The 24,575-nt window shown below is 45.1% G+C and overlaps 2 protein-coding genes across 9 annotated transcripts in view; one reads left to right on the top strand and one right to left on the bottom strand.

Annotated features, from left to right (window-relative positions):
- Window positions 1–24,575, top strand: part of KATNAL2 (katanin catalytic subunit A1 like 2) — a 183,822-nt gene that overhangs the window by 5,491 nt on the left and 153,756 nt on the right. The gene's annotated exons all lie outside the window — the stretch shown is intronic.
- Window positions 19,349–21,604, bottom strand: LOC141580991 (elongin-A3-like). Its single transcript, XM_074384305.1, has 3 exons — window positions 20,897–21,604; window positions 19,500–20,332; window positions 19,349–19,460 (listed from the first exon to the last, which is right to left on the bottom strand). The coding sequence occupies exons 1-3, from the start codon at window positions 21,602–21,604 to the stop codon at window positions 19,349–19,351; spliced, it is 1,653 nt and encodes a 550-aa protein (XP_074240406.1).

Below are 24,575 nucleotides of genomic sequence, written 5' to 3'. Positions count from 1 at the left end.
CCTAAAAGTTAATTAGAATCTGTGTGTTTTAGAGGAGGCTTGTCTCATAAAGACAGTTTTTCTGTAGGATCATCAGGTAGCCAAGGACCTTATCATTGGAGGGATGCCAAATGCCAGTATGTGTAGGTGTTCTTTCTGAGGTCTTCAATTTCTGTGCTCTCCTTCAGGGAATAAGGGCACAATAAGTTTGGTTGCCAGCATTATTGGAGGGAACAGAGGAAGACTTCGTGGGGGTGAAGGCAGAGAACAGAAGGTGTGGTTTCACTTCCCTCTTCAATATAGAGGCTTGCACTGAATTATCCCTTTCTTCAGGTAGTCCTGGTAACCTCAAGTTCAAAGTTTCTCTGGGTGAGTGTCCTTTGAAAGAGTAAACTTCCAGTCTTCTGCCTGAGCAGGGGAGGAATTGTAATCTGATTGGAGAGGAGGAGGGAACCTGTAATACTCTGTTCAGCGTGCTGTTTGCACCTCACTTCTGACCTTGGAGGTGCCTGATGACTCCAGAGGAACCTGGTGTCTTGCTCTATCGCCCAGGCTGGAGTGCAGTGGCATGATCTCAGCTCACTGCAACCTATACCTTCTGGGTTTAAGCGATTCTCCTGCCTCAGCCTCCAGAGTAGCTGGGACTACAGACAGGCTCATGCCACCATGCCCAGCTAATTTTTTGTATTTAAGTAGAGATGGGCTTTCACTGTGTTGGCCAGATGGTCTGGATCTCCTGAGCTCATGATCTGCCCGCCTCGAGCCCCCCAAAATTTTTGGGATTACAGGCATGAGCCACTGTGCCTGGCCCATTCCTGGAACTTTCTAGGGTTCTGTCATAAAGGTCTGTTTGCTCCTTCTTTTTCTTCCTCCTCCTCCTCTTCTGCTCTTCTTCCTCTTCTTCTTTTCTATTATTATTATTTTTTTTTAGACAGGGTCTCACTCGACTGTCACCTGGCTGGAATGCATTGGTACAAATTTCAGCTCACTGCAACCCCTGCCTCCTGGATTCAAGCAATTCTCCCACCTCAGCCTCCTGAGTAGCTGGTACTACAGGCATATGCCACCACATCTGGCTAATTTTTGTATTTTATTTTATTTTTATTTTTGGTAGAGACAGGGTTTCACCATGTTGGCTAGGCTGGTCTTGAACTCCTGACCTCAAGTGATCTGCTTGTCTCGGCCTTGGCTAAAGTGCTGGGATTACAGGTGTGAGCCACTGTGCCTGGCCTCTGCTTCTTGTTGGCTTCCTTCTCTGTAGATGCTGATTTTCTCTATTTTTAGTTTTCTTTGCTTTTGGCTTTCTTTGCTTTCCTAAGTCAGTTGGTGTTTATCCACTTGCTTCCCATCTGCCACCTTGCCTTGTTTGGGTCATAGATTTTTCTTCCTTTACCATCATTTTAATGTGGTTTTGGGAAGCGGCAGAAATCAATGATCTCAAGAACAATTTTATTTAGATATTTATTGAGTGCCTACTGGGTACACAGAATCCTACTAGTTGCTATTGCAGAAGGTGGTTTCAGAGAAGTGCACATTTTAAAAATTGACAAACATGATTCATATCTAAAAGTTTTTAAAAATGATTTCAAGTTAGGCATTTGTCACACATATGTTTATGTATTCAAACTGAGTTTTCAATATGGTTATTTCTTTGGCTATCGTAGGGTCTAATGGCTGAGCATGAGAATGGGTGTTAGATGCTTTTAATTTATATCTTGGTTTTCACCTGACTAACACTAAGGCAAATGTGCATTTATTCATTAACTCATATGATAAACACAAGTTAGTGTCTACTTTCTGTAAAACATGGTACTGGTGTTTTGAGATATGCCTAGATGGGATTATTTTTAGAAAGGCCATATTCTCTTGGTTTTCATGATGCTACCATTTCCTTGTTTCCTACATTTCTTTCTGGCCTCTTTGATGAGTTGCTCCTTCTTTGACCCTTACATTCTTGTTCTTTAGGATCTAAATTTATCTTTCCTGACCAGCCCCTTTACCAATTTAATAAAGCGTCCCTTCTTGATGCAGGGAGTATGTATCACCACACCATTCTTATCCCAGGAAATCATATTTGAATGTGTACTTGTTTCTTTATTTCCCCCATTCCAGTAGACTGTAGGCTCCTTAAAAGCAAGAACTCTGGCAAGTTTCTTTTCTGACCAGCAAATTGATCATGATTTTGCAGAGCTTCTCAGTCTCTAATGTGCACATTAAACACCTGGGAGGTTTTGAAACTTAATATTCTGATCCAGAAGTTTTGGGGTGGGAATGCTGTGCCAGTTCATTTTATGTGTTAACTTGACTGCACAATGGGGTCCAGGCATTTTGTCAACATTATCCTTGATTGTCTGTGAAGGTGTTTCTAGGGGAGACAAACATTTGAATCAGTAGACTGCAAAAAGCAGATTGCCCTCTTTAATGTGGATTGGCCTCATCCAGTATCCAATTAGTCAAAGGTCTGAGTAGACAAACAACTGACCCTCCCACGTGTAAGAGGGAATTCCTCTTACCTGACTGTCTTTAAACTGGGACGGTTTTTTTTTTTTTTTCTTCCTGCATTTAGACTCAAACTGAAATATTGTCTTTTCCTGAGTCTTGAGTCTGCTAGCTTTTAGACTAGAACCACACCATCTACTCTCCTAGTTCGCGGGTCTTTAGACTTGTGCTGAAACTGTATCATGGCTCTTCTAGGTCTCCAGCTTGTTGACTGCAGATCTTGGGACTTATCAACCTCTATAATCACATAGAGCATTATAATAATAAATTCTTATAATAATAAATTCCTTATAGTAAATCTAACAATCCAGTAAAAATAATAATCTAGCACAAAATAATCTAGCAAATAATAAATCTAGTAAAATATATACATACACATATTTATACACACACACGTGTGTGTGTGTGTGTGTGTGTGTGTGTGTGTGTGTTTGTATTTGTATAATTTGTTCTGCCTCTCTGGAGAGCTGTGACTAATACAGATTTGTATCACAAGCTTCTGTTTTACTACTGATGCTGCTGGTAATCTTTGGGTAGCAAATATATGGAATGAAGAATTTTCTCCTACTCCATTTTAAATTTAGTGTTTAATATGAATAAGACTATATCTAGTCTGTATACCTCTGTCACTTATTTGTTTATTTATTTATTTATTTTTACAATTTTCATACTTTAGGTTCTGGGGTACATGTGCAGAACGTGCAGGTTGCTACATAGGTATACATGTGCTATGGTGGTTTGCTGCATCCATCACCCCGTCATCTACATTAGGTATTTCTCCTAATACTATTCCTCCCCTATCCCCTACCACCTGCTATCCTTCCCCTAGTCCCCCACACCCCCAACAGTCACTTTCTTTTTCTTTTTTTAAAAAAATTTATTTATTATACTTTAAATTCTGGGGTACATGTGCCAATCATGCAGGCTTGTTACGTAGGTACACACGTGCCATGGTGGTGGTTTGTGCATCCATCGCCCTGTCATTTACATTAGGTATTTCTCCTAATGCTATCCCTCCCTACTTCCTCCACCTCCTACTATTCCTCCCCTAGCCTCCCCACCCCTGAGGCCCTGGTGTGTGATGTTCCCCTCCCTGTGTTCATGTGTTCTCATTGTTCAGCATCTACTTATGAGTGAGAACATGCGGTGTTTGGTTTTCTGTCCTTGTGTCAGTTTGCTGAGAATGATGGTTTCCGGTTTTATCCATGTCCCTGCAAAGGACATGAACTCATCCTTTTTTATTCCATAGTGTATATGTGCCACTTTTTTTTATCCAGTCTATCATTGATGGGCATTTGGGTTGGTTCCAAGTCTTTGCTATTGTGAACAGTGCCACAGTAAACATATGTGCACATGTATCTTTATACTAGAATGATTTATAATCCTTTGGGTATATAACCAGTAATGGGATTGCTGGATCAAATGGTATTTCTATTTCTAGACCCTTGAGGAATCACCACATTGTCTTCCACAATGCTTGAATTAATTTACACTCCCACTAACAGTTTAAAATCATTCCTATTTTTTTCTCCACATCCTCTCCAGCATCTGTTGTCTCCTGATTTTTTAATGATTGCCATTCTAACTGGCATGAGGTGCTATCTCAGTGTGGTTTTGATTTGCAGTGATGATGAGCTTTTTTTCATTTATTTGTTGGCTGCATAAATGTCTTATTTTGAAAAGTGCCTGTTGATAGCCTTTGCACCATTTTTGATGGAGTTATTTGTTTGTTTCTTGGTGGTGGTTTCTTGTAAATTTGTTTAAGTTCTCTGTAGATTATGCATATTAGCCCTTTGTCAGATTGATAGATTACACAAATTTTTTCCATTCTATTGGTTGTCAGTTCACTCTAATGATAGTTTCTTTTGCTGTGCAGAAGCTCTTAAATTTAATTAGATCTCATTTGTCTATTTTGGCTTTTGTTGCCATTGTTTTGGTGTTTTAGTCATGAAGTCCTTGCCCATGCCTATGTCCTGAATGGTATTGCCTAGGTTTTCTTCTAGAGGTTTTATGGTGTTAGGCCTCATGTTTAAATCTTTAATCCATCTAGAGTTAATTTTTGTATAAGGCGAAAGGAAGGGATTCAGTTTCAGCTTTCTGCCATATGGCTAGACAGTTTTCCCAAAACTATTTATTAAATAGGTAATCCTTTCCCCATCGCTTGTTTTTGTCAAGTTTGTCAAAGATCCGATGGTTGTAGTTGTGTGGCATTATTCCTGAGACATCTGTTCTGTTCCATTGGTCTATATCTCTGTTTTGGTACCAGTACCATGCTGTTTTGATTACAGTAGCCTTATAATATAGTTTGAAGTTTGGTAGCATGATGCCTCCAGCTTTGTTCTTTTTGCTTAGGATTGTCTTGGCTATGTGGGCTCTCTTTTGGTTCCATATGGAGTTTAAGCTGGTTTTTTCCAGTTCTATGAAGAAAGTCATTGGTAGCTTGATGGGGATAGCATTGAATCTATAAATTACTTTGGGCAATATGGCCATTTTGACAATATTGATTCTTCCTAACCATGAACGTGGAATGTTTTTCCATCTGTTTGTGTCCTCTCTTATCTCCTTGAGCAGTCATTTGTAGTTCTCCTTGAAGAAGTCCTTCACGTCCCTTGTTAGTTGTATTCCTAGGTATTTTATTATCTTCGTAGCAATTGTGAATGGGAGTTCACTCATGATTTGGCTCTCTGTTTGTCTCTTATTGGGTATAGGAATGCTTGTGATTTTTGTACATTGATTTTGTATCCTGAGACTTTGCTGAAATTGCTCATCAGCTTAATGAAATTTTGGGCTGAGACAATGGGGTTTTCTAAATATACAATCATGTCATCTCCAAACAGAGACAGTTTGACGTACTGTCTTCTTATTCAAATACCCTTTATTTCTTTCTTTTGCCTGATGGCTGTAGCCAGAACTTCCAATACTGTGTTGAATAGGAGTCATGAGAGAGGGCATCCTTGTCTTGTGCCAGTTTTCAGAGGGATTGCTTTCAGGTTTGCCCATTCAGTATGATATTGGCTGTGGGTCTGTCATAAATAGCTCTTATTATTTTGAGACACAATCCATCAATACCTAGTTTATTGAGAGTTTTTAGCATAAAGGGCTGTTGAATGTTGTCAAAGGCCTTCTCTGCATCTATTGAGATAATCATGTGTTTTTTGTCTTTGGTACTGCTTATGTGATGGATTACATTTATAGATTTGTGGATGTTGAACCAGACTTGCATCACTGGGATGAAGCCAACTTGATCATGATGGATAAGCTTTTGGATGTGCTGTTGGATTTGGTTTGCCAGTATTTTATTGAAGATTTTTGCATCAATGTTCATCATGGATGTTGGCCTGAAATTTTCTTTTTTAATTACGTCTCTGCCAGGTTTTGGTATCAGGGTTATGCTGGTGTCATAAAATGAGTTAGGGAGGATTCCCTCTTTTTGTATTGTTTGGAATAGTTTCAGAAGGAATGGCACCAGCTCCTCTTTGTACTTCTGGTAGAATTCAGCTGTGAACCTGTCTGGTCCCGGACTTTTTGTTGTTGTTAGGCTATTAATCGCTGCCTTAACTTCAGACATTGTTATTGGTCTATTCAGGAATTCAACTTCTTCCTGGTTTAGTCTTGGGAGGGTGTAAGTATCCAGGAATTTATCCATTTATTCTAGATTTGCTGGTTTATTTGCGTAGAGGTGTTTGTAGTAATCTCTGATGGTAGTTTTTATTTCTGTGGGATTGGTGGTGATATCCCCTTTATCATTTTTTATTGCATCTGTTTCAATCTTCTCTCTTTTCTTTTTTAATTATTCTGGCTAGTGGTCTATCTATTTTGTTCATCTTTTCAGAAAACCAGCTCCTGGATTAATTGATTTTTTTGAAGATTTTTCTGTGTCTCTATCTCCTTTAGTTCTGCTCAATCTTAGTTATTTCTTGCCTTCTGATAGCTTTTGAATTTGTTTCATCTTGCTCCTCTAGTTCTTTTAATCATGATGTTAGCGTGTTGATTTTGTATTTTTTCTCACTTCTCTGGTGGGCATTTAGTGCCATAAATTTCTCTCTAGACACTGCTTTAAATGTTTCCCAGAGATTCTGGTACATTGTGTCTTAGTTCTCATTGGTTTCAAAGAACATCTTTATTTCTGCCTTCATTTCATTATTTATCCAGTAGTCACTCAGGAGCGTGTTGTTTACTTTCCGTGTAGTTGTGCGGTTTTGAGTGAGTGTCTTAATCCTGAGTCTAATTTGATTGCACTGTGGTCCGAGAGATAGTGGTTATGATTTCCATTCTTTTGCATTTGCTGAGGAGTGTTTTACTTTCAATTTTGTGGTCAGTTTTAGAATAAGTGCGATGTGGTGCTGAGAAGAATGTGTATTCTGTGGATTTGGGGTGGAGATTTCTGTAGATGTCTATTAGGTCTGTTTGGTCCAGATCTGAGTTCGAGTCCTGGATATCCTTGTTAATTTTCTGTCTCAGTCTGCCTAGTATTGACAGTGGGGTGTTAAAGTCTTCCACTATTATTGTGTGGGAGTCTAAGTCTCTTTGTAGGCCATTAAGAACTTGCTTTATGTGTCTGGGTGCTCCTGTATTGGGTGCATATGTATTTAGGATAGTTTAGTTCTTCTTGTTGCATTAATCTCTTTACCATTATGTAACACCCTTCTTTGTCTCTTTTGATCTTTGTTGGTTTAAAGTCTGTTTTATCAGAGACTAGGATTGAAACCCCTGCTTTTTTTTTGTTTTTTTTGTTTTGTTTTTTTTTTTTTTTTGAGATGGAGTTTCGCTCTTGTTACCCAGGCTGGAGTGCAATGGCGCGATCTCGGCTCACCGCAACCTCCGCCTCCTGGGCTCAGGCAATTCTCCTGCCTCAGCCTCCTGAGTAGCTGGGATTACAGGCACGTGCCACCATGCCCAGCTAATTTTTTGTATCTTTAGTAGAGACGGGGTTTCACCATGTTGACCAGGATGGTCTCGATCTCTCGACCTCGTGATCCACCCGCCTCAGCCTCCCAAAGTGCTGGGATTACAGGCTTGAGCCACCGCGCCCGGCCCCTGCTTTTTTTTTTAGCTCTCCATTTGCTCGATAAATCTGCTTCTATCCCTTTATTTTGAGCCTATGTGTGTCTTTACACGTAAGATGTAGTCCGTATCCTGAATACAGCACACTGATGGGTCTTGACTTTTTATCCAACTTGCCAGTCTGTGTCTTTTGAGTGGGGCATTTAGCCCAATCAAAATCTGTGAGAATTTCAAGCCAATGGACCTTAGCTTGCTGGTCTTCGTTGGGGTGGGACCTGCAGAGCCAGCTCACTTGGCTCCCTGGGTTCAGACCCCATTTTCAGGGGGAATGAGCAGTTCTGTCTTGCTGGCGTTCCAGGAGCCACTCGACTAAAAAGGCCACCCGGTTTTGCACCGGAAGCCCGGGGGGAGGGGGTTGCAATGTAGGTGCCAGAGCGAAACTCCTAGTCTGTGTGTTTTATAGACCTTGGGAAAAGTGCAGTATCTGAGCCAGAGTGCCTGAGTGTCTGGAAAAGTCTCTAATGGCTTCCCTTAGCTGGGAGAGAGAGTTCTCCAGCCCCTTGTGCCTCCCAGGTGAGGCCATGCCTCAGCCTGCTTCGGCTTGCTCACTTTGGGCACTGTCTAACCCATCCCAATGAGATGAACCTGGTATCTCAGTGGGAAATGTGGAGATCACTGGTCTTCTGGTATGTTCTTGCTGGGAAATGCAGACCGGAGCTGTTCCTATTTGGCCATCTGGGTGGAAGACTCCACTTTCTTTTTCTTAACCTGAATGTAAGAATCCTCTATAATGCTCTAAGGCTAAGGAAGTTCTGGGGAGCAATTATGTCACTTTTTAATTTGACCTCACAATTAAGAACAAACAAATAATAATTGGAGTCAGTAAATAATAATGGTTTTTTTGAAAGCTGGAATTGATCCACACACTCGTGTATGGACAAAATCATCCTGAAACAAAGTCATTTTATTTATTCTCATGTGTCATGATAATGCACTTTTCAAAAGTTGCTACTCTGCCTAGGTGAACCTTTTATATTGCAAAATATCTACTGTGTTAGGTAATTAATGAGGTCGTTGACTAGTTTTTAAAATGAGTGTTGTTAAAATGCCTTAGTTTTTATTAATTGCATGGGCTCCTAAAAAAAAGAGTAATTGAAAATTTAATTACATCAGTGTTTTTCTTCAAAGAACTGAAGCTTATTAAACTTCAAATGTTCAACCATTTAAGCATCTATTGAAATACCAATAGCTATAAACAGTGTGCAGTTCTAAATACTAATTAAATAAACTCTAAATCACCATAAAGCTAAGCTGAATTTTAAGTAACTCTTACGTTTTAAGTGCTCTGTTCTGCTCATATACAAGGAAGATTAACCCCTTTGTTCTGACCACTGCTGCGGCCTTGTGGGCATCTCTAAAAATGCTGTTGAACTATTTTCTCTCCATACTTGGACCAAGAAAGAGAGAGTAATTAGATAACCTGGAACATGTTGATAATGCCCCATTGGTACTCTTGGAAACTTTTTTTTTAATCACGAACTGAGAATATACAGACATAAATTTGTATATTTTATGTTTTGTGTTGAAACATACTTGCTTTCTTTTGTAAAAATAATGTTTGTTAGGTTTTAATTTTATTTTTGTTTTAATGGTTTTTTGAGACAGAGTCTCTCTTTTTTGTCTAGGCTGGAGTGGTGGCACAACCTTGGCTCACTGAAACCTCCACCTCCTGGGTTCAAGCTCTTCTCTTGTCTAAGCCTTCTGAGTACCTGAGATTATAGGTGTCCACAATTATGCCTGACTCATTTTTGTATTTTTCTTAGTAGAGATGGGGTTTCACCATGGCCACGCTGATCTCAAATTCTTGATCTTAAGTGATCTGCCCGTCTCAGCCTCCCAAAGTGCTGAGATTACAGGTGTGAGCCACCACGCCATGCCAGGTTTTAATTTTAAATACCCAAAGTATAAATCTCACCACCCAGATAAATATGAAGCTGCTCTCATAGCATTTAGAAACATTTGTGTTTGTTCTTTTTTTTTTTTTTCTTTTTTTTTGAGATGGTGTCTCACTTTGTCACCCAGGCTGGAGTGCATTGGCTCTATCTCAGCTCACTGCAAACTCCACCTCCTGGGTTCAAGTGATTTTCCTGCCTCAGCCTCCCGAGTAGCTGGGATTACAGGAGAGCACCACCATACCAGGCTACTTTTTGTATTTTTAGTAGAGACGGGGTTTCACCATGTTGGCTAGGATGGTCTGGATCTCTTGACCTAGTGATTGGCCTCCCAAAGTGCTGGGATTATAGGCATGAGCCACCACACCCTGCTGACATTTGCGTTCTGACCAACTTAAGAGGTGAAATCTTGTGGGACAGCAGAGCATTTAGTAGAGATCCGAGAAAGGCTATGCATCAGAGTAAGAAAAGCTAGGCACAGCCTAGAATAAATGCTACTTTAGATATCCCTTACCTGATAAAGCTTAACAACAGGGTCTGATATGATGAAACTGATCTGCAGATAACTAAATTATATGCCAAAACAACACTCAACACATTTCCAAGATGACAATAAAACCCAGACATTCACAATATCTGGCATCCAATCAAAAATTACTAGTGGTCATAAGAAACAGGAAAATGTGACAAAACCAGGACAAAAATCTGTCAATAGAAATAGATCCAGAAATGATGGTGAAGATGAAATTAGCAGGAAAGGACTTTAACAACAGCTGGTCTAAATATGCTTATATATTTAAAAGAAAACATGATCATAAGAATAAAATGAAACATCTAGAGTTAAAAAAGTATATTAACTGAAAAATTCACTGGATGAGTATAACAAGGCACTGCAGAAGAAAAGATTAGTGAATTGAATAAATTATACTAGAAACTATCTAGGCCGGGCGCGGTGGCTCAAGCCTGTAATCCCAGCACTTTGGGAGGCCGAGGTGGGTGGATCACAAGGTCGAGAGATCGAGACCAACCTGGTCAACATGGTGAAACCCCGTCTCTACTAAAAATACAAAAAATTAGCTGGGCATGGTGGCGCGTGCCTGTAATCCCAGCTACTCAGGAGGCTGAGGCAGGAGAACTGCCTGAACCCAGGAGGCGGAGGTTGCGGTGAGCCGAGATCGCGCCATTGCACTCCAGCCTGGGTGACAAGAGCAAAAACTCCGTCTCAAAAAAAAAAAAAAAAAAAAAAGAAACTATCTAAACTGAAGCACTAGAGAAACGACTCAAGGAAAAATTAACAAAGCCTCCATGATTTGAAGGGCAATATCAAGTGGTCTAACACATATGCAATTTATATCCCAGAGTGGAGAAAGAGAGGAGAAAAATATATATGAAGAAATCATGGCCAAAATTTTCCCCATAGATCCTGGAAACTCAAACACATCCAAGCAGGATACAGAGTTGGTTTTGACAAAACAAGCTGCTGTGTTGTGAGGTGCCCTTTGGAGAAGCCCACACTGCAAAGAACTGAGGAAAGCTTCCAGCTAACAGCCAACCAGAAACTGAGGCCCTCGGTCCTGCAACTCATAAAGAACTGAGTTCTGCTAACAACCATAGAGACAGAAAAAACATTCTGGGGTGATAGAAATGTTCTAAATCTTGATTGGGGTGTTGATTAAATGTATGTGTACATTTTTCAAAACTCATTGAATGGCATACTTAAAATGGATGTATTTTATTATGTGTAAATGATATGCAAGAAACTACCGATGATTTACTTTTCATTCTATACCTTCCTGTTAAATACTGTTGGAATTTTTATACTGTTTTTGATATCAACTTTAAAAATTCCAACAGTATTTAACAGGAAGGTATGCAATGAAAATTAAATTCCTTCTTTCTCACTCTTCATTCCCTGCCCATATTGTGTCTCACCCTATAGGAAACTGTCATCAGTAGTTTCTTGCTTAACTATTAGGAAATATATTTATATGTCATAACCGCATGTATGTTTAATTGTTTTTTTTTGTTTGTTTGTTTTTTTTTTTTTTTTTTTTTTTTTTAAGACAGTCTTGCTCTTTTGCCCAGGCTGGAGTGCAGTGGCATGATCTCAGCTATCTGTAACCTCCGCCTCCCAGGTTCAAGCAATTCTCTTGCCCCAGCCTCTCGAGTAGCTGGGATTGCAGGCACCTGCCACCATGCCTGGCTAATTTTTGTATTTTTAGTAGAGATGGGGTTTGAACATGTTGGCCAGGCTGGTCTCGAACTCCTGACCTCAGGTGATTCACTCACCTGTGCCTCCCAAAGTGCTGGGATTACAAGCATGAGCTACCACACCAACCTAGATAGTTTTATTTACACAGAAGAAATCTTTCTTTTCATCTTATTTTCTTTTTAAATTAATTATTACTATTTTTAGAGATAGAATTTTGCTCTGTTGCCCAGGCTGGAGTGCAGTGGCAACATCAACTCACTGTAGCCTCGAACTCCTGAGCCCAAGTGATCATCCTGCCTCAGCCTCCCAGGCAGCTGGAACTATAGGTGTGTATTACCATACCAGGAGCCTGGCTATAAATTCTTTTCTTTTCTTTCTTTCTTTCTTTTCTTTTCTTTTCTTTTCTTTTTTTTTTTTTTTTTTTTGAGACGGAGTTTCGCTCTTGTTACCCAGGCTGGAGTGCAATGGCACGATCTCGGCTCACCGCAACCTCCGCCTCCTGGGTTCAAGCAATTCTCCTGCCTCAGCCTCCTGAGTAGCTGGGATTACAGGCATGCGCCACTATGCCCAGCTAATTTTTTGTATTTTTAGTAGAGACGGGGTTTCACCACGTTGACCAGGATGGTCTCGATCTCTCGACCTCGTGATCCACCCGCCTCGGCCTCCCAAAGTGCTGGGATTACAGGCTTGAGCCACCGCGCCCGGCCTTTTTTTTTTTTTTTAGGTGGAATCTCTCTCTGTTACCAGGCTGGCATGCAGTGGCATGATCTCGGCTCACTGCGACCTCCGCTTCCCGGGTTCAAGCAATTCTCCTGCCTCAGCCTCCCGAGTAGCTGGGACTGCAGGTGCGTGCCACCATGCCCAGCTAATTTTTGTATTTTTTAAGTAGACACAGGGTTTCACCATGTTGGCCAGGATGGTCTTGATCTCTTGATCTCGTGATCCACCTGCCTCAGCCTCCCAGAGTGCTGGGATTACAGGCATGAGCCACTGCTCCTGGCCTAACTTTTGAATTTTTGGTAGAGACAGGGTTTCATCATCTTGGCCAGGCTGGTCTTGAACTCCTGACCTGTGATCCACCCGCCTCAGCCCCCCAAGGTGCTGAGATTACAGATGTGAGCCACTGCACCCAGCCTATTTTCCTCATTCAATATTTTCCTCTTCAGTCTATGATATATCTTGATAGACTTTCCATACACTTTCATTCAACAAATATTTATGGAGTGCCTGAGTCAGGTACTGTAAGTACTGGGGATACAATGATGAAAAAAGACACTGCTTTTACCTTCATGGTGATTATATTCTAGTAGGGGGACAGGAAACATGATCCAAGGAGTGGAACTACTGTGACGTAGAATAGCCATAAATTTAACTATAGTAGGTAATGCCAGTGGTTAAATCAGTTTGTATTCTCCTTATAGCAGGTAAGCATTTCCATTGCTTCACATCCTCACCAACATTTGGTATTATCATTCAATAATCATCATTCCGTACTTCTTTGATTACAAATGGAGTCAAATTTCTTTTCCTTTTTTTATTAGCCATTTAGATATCTCACTTTGTGAATAATTTATGTCTCTTGCTTATTTTTCTATTTAGTTTCTCTTTTTAAAAATTGACTCATTTGAATTCCTTATAAATTTGTATTTTAGTCCTTTGTTATATATGTTGATATTTGCAACATACCAATATATTCTCCCATTTTATGACAGGTCTTTTCCTTCTCTTTTTGGATTTTATTTTTATGAGCACGAATTTATAGTTTAAATAAGGGTCACTTTTAATTAGTACTTTTTGTGCTCTCAAAAAATCTTTATTTTAAATTTATAATATTCTCATACTGTCTTCTAAAAATTTTATTATTTTGCTTTTCACATTTACATCTGTAATCCATGTGAAACTGATTCCTTGGTATGTGTGTGAAAGAGATGACGTAGGCATTTTTGGGGATGTATGATTTTTTTCTGAAAATGCATATTGGAAAGATGTCCACGTTGTTTTTTGTTCACATATATGTGGGACTGTTTCTGGACCCTTACTTCTCTTTCTCTGGTATATTTGTTTACTCCCTATGCCAATAACACAGTGTGTGTGTGTGTGTGTGTGTGTGTGTGTGTGTGTGTGTGTGTTTGAGAGGGAGTCTTGCTCTGTTGCCCAGGCTGGAGTGCAATGGCATGGTCTCTGCTCACTGCAACCTCTGCCTCCCAGGTTCAAGTGATTCTCCTGTCTCAGCCTCCCAAGTAGCTTGGATTACAGGCACCCACCAGCATGCCCAGCTATTTTCTGTATTTTTAGTAGAGTCGAGGTTTCACTATGTTGGCAAGGCTGTCTCAAATTCCTGACCTCCGGCCATCAACCTGCCTTGGCCTCCCAAAGTGCTAGGCTTACAAGTGTGAGTCACCTTGACCAGCCAGTGTCTTAACAACCACTGGGGCTCCCACTACCCCTGCCTGGCCTCAGGCCAGGCTTTGCTTCTTCAGGCAGCTACGAGAACTCCAAGGCCTTCTTAAAGGACTTTGGTGGATAAGTTGGAGTCATCTTTTGAGGCTTGCTTTGCTTCTCTGGTGAGTCAAGACTATGTCAATGGAACCAATCAGGAAGAAATTCCAGCTGGTGTTGCTCATTTTAAATTTTGTTTAATTTTTTAAATGTATGTATTTGTTTTTGAGACAGGGTCTCACTTTGTCACCCAGGCTGAATTGCAGTGGCGTGATCTCAGATCACCACAGCCTAGACTTCCTGGGCTCAAGTGATCCTCCCACCTCAGTGCCCAAAGTATCTAGGAGCGCAAGTGCATGCCCCACCACACCTGGCTAATTTTTTTGTATTTTTGGTAGAGACAGAGTTTCGCCATATTTCCCAGGTTGGTCTCAAACTTCGAGGCTCAACAATCCACCCACATTAGCTGGGATTACAGGCATCACCCAAGTGCTGGGATTACAGGCATCAGCCACCAAGCCCAACCTGGTGTTGATCATTGTATCCAGAAGTTTCTGGATATTTTAAGACAGGCATAACCCACACACACACACATACACACACACACACACACATATTCTGTCTGTCTTAAAATATCCAGAAACTTCTGGATACAATGATATATATATATATATATATATATATATATATATATACACACACACATAAGTATCAAAATATATATGTGTGTGTATACATGTGTATATATATATACATGTGTGTGTATATAAAAAAATATATATGTGTGTGTATACATATATATATATATATATATATATTTTTTTTTTTTTTTTTTTTTTTTTTTGAGACACAGTCTCATTCTGTCACCCAGGCTGGAGTGCCATGGTGCAGTCTTGGTTCACTGAAGCTTCTGCCTCCCAGGTTCAAACAATTCTCCCACCTCAGAGTAGCTGGGATTACAGGCGTGCACCACCAGGTCTGGCTAATTTTTGCATTTTTAGTAGAGATGGGGTTTCACCATGTTGGGCAGGCTGGTCTTGAACTCCTGACCTCAGGTGATCCACCAGCCTTGGCCTCCCAAAGTGCTGGGGTTACAGGCGTGAGCCACGGTGCCTAGCCTGCATAATATTCTTTTTTTTTTTTACAAAAAAGATGCAATTATCTGTCCAGAAACCATAACAAGTTATCACAGAGGATGTCTCAAAACTAAGAAATAAATTACAGCGGAAAGGCACACTAGTCGGAAAGCACTTGCCCAAGTAGAGTCATTGGCAGCAGGTGTTGGAGGACATCAGTGTGTGGCACAAAAAGCCAGCCAACGACCCTCAGGGCTCATTGGCCTACCTTGAGCAGGTGTCTCCAACATCCCTGCAGCTCTGAAGCCAACCTGAGCAGAGCAGAAGCTGTTGACATGAGGGTGGGCTAGGGCTGGAGTTTGGCTGCACATTTTGGAAGCACTCTTTGCCAGAGAATAGTTGACTATAGTTGTATGCTCCCATGGAAATATTTTCCACTATTTTAATATTTATTTGGCACATTAAAACTGCCTATACTTTGGGCAAACTAAGTAAGTTTATGTATTCTTTGTCTTCAGCAGTTTAGACTGTTAGTGTGATGGCACAAGTACTTACATGTGAATGGTGGTTTTGATTGCTTTTTAATTTTGGTATGACATTTCATCTTTTTAGCTGTTTTGCCCACTGTATTATCTGAAGGAAAAATTTATAATAGCCTGAATATCAGAAAATAAAAATTCTGATTGTAAGATATTTCTGACAATTATTCCTCAGTGGTGTGTAGAAAAATAGATAAATTTGCTCTGTTTCAAGACTTCAAATGCCTGAAAAAAAGGAATCAAATAGAATATTGATAATACTTCCAGAACTGTCAGAATGAGAATTATTTTGTAAATAAATTGGAAAAGGATCAAACTATCCTGGGTTAGTAAAGTAATCTTAGAGTAGGATCCCTTAGATTCACGCTGAATTCTATTGGAAAAAATTTGTAGTTTGTGTAGTGTTTGTTTACTCTTTTTTGGAGAGGGAGGGATGTAGAGGGAGTCATTATCTGGTAAATGTTGCATTCCGCAGTAATCAGATGGAGCAGATATTATTTAAAGCAGCTTGATTTGAAGCTGGTTTTAAGAAGCTTGACAACGGGGGCATAGGTGAGCGATGAAAGACAAAACATTGCTCTGATTGTCTCTTTGTGTTTTCAGTTGTGCTTACTTGTGTCTTTTTTTGTTTTACATTTTGGGAGAGAAAACATTTTCCTCATTACCACCTCATTGTGGTAATGTTATAGTAGGATTTCGGGTTGATGCTGAATTGTATTTGGGGTAGGTTTGTAGTTTGTGTGGGTTTTTTTCTTTCTTTGAGAGGGAATGTCGCTGTGGGAGCAGTGATCTGCTAAAGCTTGTCGCGCTCTGCAGTCATGAATGACTTCAGTAGGGGCAGACGCCGTTTTCAACAGAGTGACAGTGGGGGCATAGGTGAGCTATGAGGGGCTTGAGCTGGCTTCGATTGTCTCTTTGTGTTTTGAGTTGTGTTTGCTTGTATCATGTTTGTTTTCCATTTTGGAAGGGGAAACCTTTTCAAGGAAGAAAGGCTGTTGCCAATGGATTTGATTCCAAAGGACTGGAATGTCCCAGTGGGAGTGGGGACAAGCTGCAGGGAGATCAGTGTCTACTCCACCTCCAGGAAGACGTGTGGCTCCTCTGCCATAAGGAGGATATTCTGCTCTCTTGTCAGTTTTGCAGGCCACCTCAGATTTTCTCTGAAATTGCTGTGAAGAAAGAGACCAGTATAGTCTCTAGCCCTTACTAGGGGAAGCTTTTCTGAGTTCTCTACAGTCTCTGATTGGATCACATCCTTTTCTTTGGAATGAATGCTCCCTGTCTTCCATACTCGCAGTACTCCTATACTGGCTTCTTTCGTGTTCTTCAGCCTTGAAGGCCGCTTCCTACTTGCCCTGGCATCCACTCAGGTGCCTCCTTCAGGAAAGTTCCCAGGACCTGTTCTGCTGCAATCCCAGGGCAGAGGACTTTCATATGTTCTATTGACCTTGCTTGGTTCTGCCTTGTGGGGCAGCTGTTTTATCTGCTTCTCTCCCCTCACTAATTGTACACCCATAAAAATGAGACATTATTCCCCTGAAAAGTACAGGGACCCTGTAGTGTTTATCTTCTATACATGGAACGTATTACTTAGTGTGCGTGTGTATGTGTGTGTGTATTTATGTGAGTGTATGCGTGTGTGTGTGCACATGTGTGTATATATCTGCCACATGGACCTGTGATTACAGCCGGCATGAGGCCAACAAATGCCCTCTGTTAAAAAGTAAAGGTTTAATAAAGCTTGTAGAAGCTCATATGATCTGAACTCAAGGTTGTTAACCTGGTCATCTCATGGTAATTAGAAACTCTGGGCCCGGTGCGGTGGCTGAAGCCTGTAATCCCAGCACTTTGGGAGGCCGAGGCGGGTGGATCACGAGGTCAAGAGATCGAGACCATCCTGGTCAACGTGGTGAAACCCCATGGTGGCGCGTGCCTGATATCCCAGCTACTCAGGAAGCTGAGGCGGGAGAATTGCCTGAACTCAGGAGGTGGAGGTTGCGGCGAGCTGAGAGTGAGCCATTGCACTCCAGCCTGGGTAACAAGAGCCAAACTCCATCTCAAAAAAAAAAAAAAAAACGCCGGGCGCGGTGGCTCAAGCCTGTAATCCCAGCACTTTGGGAGGCCGAGGCGGGTGGATCACAAGGTCGAGAGATCGAGACCAACCTGGTCAACATGGTGAAACCCCGTCTCTACTAAAAATACAAAAAATTAGCTGGGCATGGTGGCGCGTGCCTGTAATCCCAGTTACTAAGGAGGCTGAGGCAGGAGAATTGCCTGAACCCAGGAGGCGGAGGTTGCAGTGAGCCGAGATCGCGCCATTGCACTCCAGCCGGGTAACAAGAGTGAAACTCTGTCTCAAAAAAAAAAAAAAAAAAAAAAAAAAAAAAGCTCTGATTGGCAGCTTTAGACTTCTTGATTCAGAACTTAAATAAAATGATTAATTTTTCGCTATTATGTCATAGAGATTCCGGGTGAAAAGACTGAAAATGATTCTATTTGGTGTTAGAGAAATTATTTTCATTGACCGACTGTACCAGTTATTGGAATTGTTAATAAAATCCAATAGTTTCATTTTTCAAATAAATAGTAGTTTTCTTTGAGATATGCTCTGGTCTGTCACCCAGGCTGGAATGATGAAGGGTCACTGCAACCTCCGCCTCCCAGGCTTAGGCAATCCTGCCATAACAGCTGTCCAATAAGCTGGGACCACAGGGGCTATGCCACCATTCCGGGAAAATTTGGATATCTTTTGTAGAGACTGGGTTTAGCATTTTGTCTAGGCTTGTCTCCACATCCTGGGCTCCAGCCATTTGCCCTTTTTGGCCTCCATAGAAAGATTGCTCATGATTGCAGGATCATGCCCAGCCATTTATTTAAAAAAAAAAAAAAAAAAAAGGAGGGAGCGGGGCAGGCTCAGTGCCTTACGACTCTAATCCGAGCACATTGGGAGGCGGATGCTTGTGCATCATCTCAAGGTTGGGAAGTCGAGACCCGAATGACCAAAATGGAAAAAACTCCCTCTGTACTAAAAATAAAAAATGAACCTGGCATGACGACAAGTACCTATAATCCCAAATACTTGAGAAACTAAGGTAGGGCAATTGCTTGAAGCCAAGAGGCAGGGGTTGCAGTAAGCTGAGAGTATGCGACTGCACTCCAACCTGGGCAACAAGAGCAAAACTGCATTTTAGAAAAAACAAAAAACCTCCCAAAAACCCAAAGGAAATTAAACAAACAAAAAATTTTATGTTCTGAGATTTATCAGTGTTAACTACTGACTTGTGAGTTTGTGTCTAAAAAGGAATTATCTAGCTGATGATTTAAAAACCAAACTATAGGGAACTCTACCTCGTTGATGATTTTAACTAGGGCATGATTTAGGAAGCGATCAGTTAACCACCAAAGCGGAATCGATCTGAAAGCGTTCACATCTTCTGAATTCCGAGGTGTCCTCCCAGCAGGGAGGCAGTGGCTGGGTATGGGAGGCCAAATCCCAGGGCCAGCCGTGGACACCTGCAGAATTCAGAAGCGCAGCTTTGCACCAAGCCAAAGGTTCTGGTGTCCGTTGGGAGCTGCGTTCCTTAACCCGCATGGACTTGGCATTGGTCCTCCTCCCCTTCGATTCCATCTGTAAGAGGAGTCTTGAGTTTATCGTCGTAAGATTGCTCTCTTGTAGTCTCGAATGGCCTTGGCCATCAGCGGGGCCACTTTCTTGGCAGCCTGTTTCCGGATTTTGGCCTCGGGCGTCGCCCGCGCGTTGCTCCAGCTCAGGCAGGCGTAGGCCCGCTTCTCAGGGCGCCTGGGAAGGCCGCTGCCTGCCCCGCCGCCCTCGCTAGCGGGCGGCGGGCGGCTGCTTTTTGGGGGATGCGGATCTGGGTTGATGTTGCCATTTTCGGGGTCAGCGGCTCCTGCAGACTTCTCTTGCCTCCTCGGAGCACCGTTAGGCGGCTCGGCCACCGAGTTGAAACAGATCATCTTCGTCCGTCGGCCGTGGGGCTTGTTGTCACGTGCAGCCCGGATGTTGGTCGTCACTACACGCAGCCGCTGCTCTCGGGCATGCCGAAGACGCAGGTACAGCTCCCGCCAAGACTCGTGCTCCTGCGGATTTTCTCCCTTGAAGTCCCGGAGGCAGTGAATCCTCCAGAGTCCGTCTGTCTGTCCAATGAGTGCGTGATTGTTTTTCTCTCTGCGATATAGCTGGTCAGGCGTACACCCCTCCAGGACAAGTTCAAAAACCCAAGAGGGGACGCGTCCCGCTCGGCCCAGGACGCCGGGGTTGTCTCTAAGCGCCCGGACGCACTGCTGGCGCAAGGTCAGCCACCCGGGCTGGCGGGCAGGCCTGGAGCCGGAGTACACCTGCATCTTGGCGTTCTTTCTGCGTCCAGGGGAACCGGTTTCCTCCTGGAACGTCGGTGCGGAGAGTGCCGGTTCTGTCTGTGTCTGGGCGGTCAGGGACTCAAAGGCGGAGAGCAGATCGTAGTTGGCCTGCATCCAGGGCTCTGAGAGGTCCCACAGCTCTGAGAAGCCGTGGCTGAGCACGGTTTTCCGCCCGGAGGAATCGGCACCGGCCGCCTGTGGCCTCGGGGAGTGGCTTTCCTTGACAGGAGGCAATTTCGGAGGCGAAGCCCGGGACTCGCCGGTGCCCTTGGAACGGCTTGCTCTCCGTCGTTGATCTCCACGAGCGGTGCCGGAAGACTTCGCGGTCTTTTTCGCCTTCTTCTGCGGCTGGTCGTAGGTGAGGTATTGTTCGAAGGACAGAGCGGGCTGCTGGAATTCCTCAGCCCCCTCTCCCTCCTCCACGTCAGAGAGGGAGCCCACGGCTACTGCGTCCAAGTGAGCAGTGCGTGGCTTCCCCTCTCGAGTCTCTGGTTCGCCGGAAAGCTGCTGTTTGACCCCGGGGGAGAGGCCGTGTGTCCCCTTTCGTGGGTCCGGGCCGTCTAGACCTGGCCTCTTCTTGTGCGAGCGTCTGTGCCTAGGCCTCTCCGGGTGGCCGTCTGGAGCCACCGCCCAGGCGGGGAGACGCTGGCCACTGCCGCCGGCGCGCCCTCCTTCCTTCCGTGTCCCGGCGCTAGCAGAGGGCGCTGTGTCCCTGGGGCTTTCCCGGGAGGACGGCCTTGGGGATTCCCCTCTGGTGCAGGCCCCGGAGGATGTCTCCATGAGGGAAGCGGGAGACTGCCCGCGGCCCTGGGCACCCACAGGGCGTTCTTCCCGGCGGGAGGATTTGCGCTTCTTTCTGCGGCCCCCAACCGCTTCGTCCTGGGGTTGGCCCTGGCAGCCTCCAGCGAGCAGGGGCAGGCCCTGGGCGGTGTCAGCGTGGCCTCTTCGGGTTTGCTGCCCGGGCTCCAGGCCCTCGCTCATCGGGAGAGGTCCGGCGCGCCCTGACTGAGGGGCCCGATTGGGGCCGGAATCAGCCGAGGCATTTCTGGGGCGCTTTCTCTGGGCTCCGTCCTGGCGGCTGGGGGAGCTTCGCTCAGGTCTCCGGAGCCCCGTAGGTGCTGTGCGTGCTGTCCGTCTGTGCTCAGGGCTGTGAGATCGACTCCTGGGGGCCGTCCCGTTTTCCGGGAAGCCCCAGGCCTTTTCTTGGTCCCGAAGAGCCTCCCCGAGGCGCTCTCGGGAAGAGCTCTCCTCCCGGTCCCGTGGGTCGGGCCCGGGCCTGGTGTTTGGGTCCACGAGAAGCAGCTTCTTCCACCGGGCCGCTAAGTCTCTGGCAATGGGGCCCACGTGCTGGTGCTTCCGCAGGCCCTTCACGGTCTTTCGGATTCGAGTCTCCGCCAGGATGTCTGCCGTCACGGGCAAGGCGGAGAGTTTCTGCAGATATTTCCCTAGCTTCTTCGGGTCCGTCTTAGTTGCCAGACGCACCTGCAGCTTCTCCACTGCGTGCAGCGTAGTCGAGCCTGCCGCCATCTCACCAGATCTGGGCAGGCGTCGCTGTCCCTGGTCGGCCGGTCGCAGAGATGTCCTTGGGCAGCGGGAGGTGAAGTCTCGGGGCGCCGGTCCTCCCTGGCTGCCCGGTCGCCAGGCAGGCCTCGGGATGTTGAGTCACAGCCTGGAGCGAGCTCGGCCCTCGGAGCAGTGGGCCACTGGTTCTGTGGCGCTGGTCCTCGCACACCACAGGCCTCGGGGTGTGGAGTCAGCGAACTCGGAGCGGCCGAACCCTCCGTGCGGCGTGGGGAGCGGGGCGGGGAAAGGGGGGATAGCGGGGCGCGAGGGGGCCACCGGGTCTAGAACGCCGGTCCGGTCCTTGCAGACAGCTGAGCAGATCCGCTTCTGGTCCTCGGGATGTGGAGCCACAGCCTGGAGCGACCTCTGCGGTGAGCTGTCCAACGGGGAATGAAGCGCAGCTGCCAGGGCTCGGCCTTATATAGGCAGCCCTAGGCCCGCCCACGGCTCAGGCCCTGACCCCCTTGGCTGCTGGGCTGCCCAGCCCCCGTAGGAATTCATTCCGTCAGTACCATGCAGCCAATCGGGAGGGTCCACGCCAGGTGGACTGCTGTGCCCTCGAGGGGGGATGAGCCTCAACACATCCTTCTTGGGTTCCATCGTTGGCCCTCCATGTTCGCAGGTTCCGCATCTGTGGATTCCATAAAACACAGACTGAAACTTCTTGGGAGGAAAATAGACAGTAACAACTCAGCGCGACAGAAATCCGAGAAAGAAGAACCAACACAGGATAGCAACTCGTGACCTAGAACGGACGTTGTGCGGGAAGGGGGGTTGGGGGGGAATTCCCAGCATTCGGAGGAAAGTGGGATTAAAAGAGAAAAGGAGAAAAGGTAGATTTTACTCCTCAACGTCGGCCCCATGGAGTTCCAGACGCTTTTGGAAGCGATGTCTTTGCCGCGCCCTCTAGTCCATTCCTGAATCCCCCCAGGGTCCTGGGAATGTAGCTACCTCCGTGACCTCTCTTTTTCCTTATGAAGGGAAGAAACCTGGGTGGTGCCCGTTTCAGATTTTCTAAGACTGGGAAACAGAAATAAGTCAGCAGGCGCCAAATGAGAACTGTCAAGTGGACGCTCATGATTTCCCATGGAAACTCTTGCCCGACTGCCCTTATTTGAGGAAAGGCAGGCACGGGAACGTTGGTGCCGTGGAGTGGAGAAGAACGTTGTGCTGAGGAATGTTTTTCCGCTCAAGCTTTGGCCAACTTTCTCACAATGCTTCCCTTACTAGGAAGGAGAGCTGATGGGATCACGGTTTGGCCTTCCAGAAGGTCGACGAGCAGACTCCCTCTAGCGTCCCATCCCCCAAAACGGTCGCCATGACCTCTGCTCTTGACAGGTGCCTTGTGGCTTTGCCTACAGGGCTGCCGCCTCTTGGTAGCCGTGGCTTGAAGTGCTGACCTCAGGTGATCCACCCACCTCGGCCTCCTAAAGTGCTAGGATTACAGGCCTTAGCCCCTCGGCCCCGCCCACAGTTCCATTTTTCAAAGAAACAGCAGTTTCCTCTGAGACATGCTCTGTTTCTGTCGCCCAGGCTGGAGTGCAGTGGAATGATCAAGGGGCACTGCAACCTCTGCCTCCCAGGCTCGGGCCATCCTGCCACCTCAGCCCTCCAGGAAGCTGGGGCCCCAGGGGCCCGTGCAAGTACACCTGGCTAATTTAGATTCCTTTACTTTAGATGGGGTTTCGCACAGGCTTGTCTCCACCTCCTGGGCTCAAGCCATCCACCCTTCTCAGCCTCCCGTAGGAGGATGGCTCACAGTTATAGTTCCATGCCCAGGTTTTGCTTAAAAACAAAACAACGGGGCCGGGCGCGGTGGCTCAAGCCTGTAATCCCGGCACTTTGGGAGGCCGAGGCGGGTGGATCACGAGGTCAAGAGATCGAGACCATCCTGGTTAACATGGTGAAACCCCGTCTCTACTAAAAATACAAAAAAAAAAAAAAAGTAGCTGGGCATAGTGGCACGTGCCTGTAACCCGAGCTACTCAGGAGGCTGAGGCAGGAGAATTGCCTGAACCCAGGAGGCGGAGGTTGCGGTGAGCCGAGATCGTGCCATTGCACTCCAGCCTGGGTAACAGGAGCGAAACTCCGCCTCAAAAAAACAAAACAAAACAAAATAAAACAACAACAACAACAACAACAAACCATTTATATAGTGAGATTTGTCAGTGTTAACTAATGCCTTGTGAGTTTGTGTCTAAAAAGGAATTATCTAGTTCATGATTTACAAACCAGAAAACAGGGAATTCTACATCTTGTACCTCGTTGTTGATTTTAACTCTTACATGATTTAAAAAGTGATCAGTTAACCACCAAAGTGGAATGGATCTGAAAGTGTTCACATCCTCTGAATTCGGAGGTGTCCTCCCAGCAGGGAGGCAGTGGCTAGGTATGGGAGGCCAAATCCCAGGGCCAGCAGTGGACACCTGCAGAATTCAGAAGCGTAACTTTGCACCCAGCCGAAGTTTGTGGTGTCTGTTGGAAGTTCCGTTCCTTAACCCGCATTGACTTGGCATTGGTCCTCCTCCCCTTCGATTCCATCTGTAAGAGGAGTCTTGAGTTTATCGTCGGAAGAATGCTCTCTTGCAGTCTCGAATGGCCTTGGCCATCAGCGGGGCCACTTTCTTTGCAGCCTGTTTCCGGATTTTGGCCTCAGGCGTCGTCTGCGCATTGCTGCAGCTCAGGCAGGCATAGGCCCCCTTCTCAGGGAGCCTGGGAAGGCCACTGCCGCCCCCGCCGCCCCCGCCGCCCCCGCCGCCCCCGCCGCCCCGGCTAGAGGGAGGGTGGCTGCTTTTTGTGGGATGCGGATCTGGGTTGATGTTGCCATTTTCGGGGTCAGCGGCTCCTGCAGACTTCTCTTGCCTCCTCGGAGCATCATAAGGCGGCTCGGCCACCGAGTTGAAAAAGATCATCTTCGTCTGACCGTTGCTGCAAC

This window comes from Saimiri boliviensis, chromosome 13, assembly GCF_048565385.1.
Source record: "Saimiri boliviensis isolate mSaiBol1 chromosome 13, mSaiBol1.pri, whole genome shotgun sequence".
Classification (NCBI taxonomy): Eukaryota; Metazoa; Chordata; class Mammalia; order Primates; family Cebidae; genus Saimiri; species Saimiri boliviensis.
This window is presented reverse-complemented; position numbering and strand designations above follow the sequence as displayed.

What these genes read in the sequence shown, in the direction of transcription:
- LOC141580991 (XM_074384305.1), bottom strand. Translation starts at nt 21,604, where the DNA reads ATGGCGGCAGGCTCGACTACGCTGCACGCAGTGGAGAAGCTGCAGGTG. An exon ending in CCCGCCGGGAAGAACGCCCT is followed by an intron (nt 20,333 to 20,896) that starts GTGGGTGCCCAG and finishes GGCACCGGCGAG; the next exon opens with TCCCGGGCTTCGCCTCCGAA. An exon ending in GCAGGCAGCGGCCTTCCCAG is followed by an intron (nt 19,461 to 19,499) that starts GCGCCCTGAGAA and finishes CCTGAGCTGGAG; the next exon opens with CAACGCGCGGGCGACGCCCG.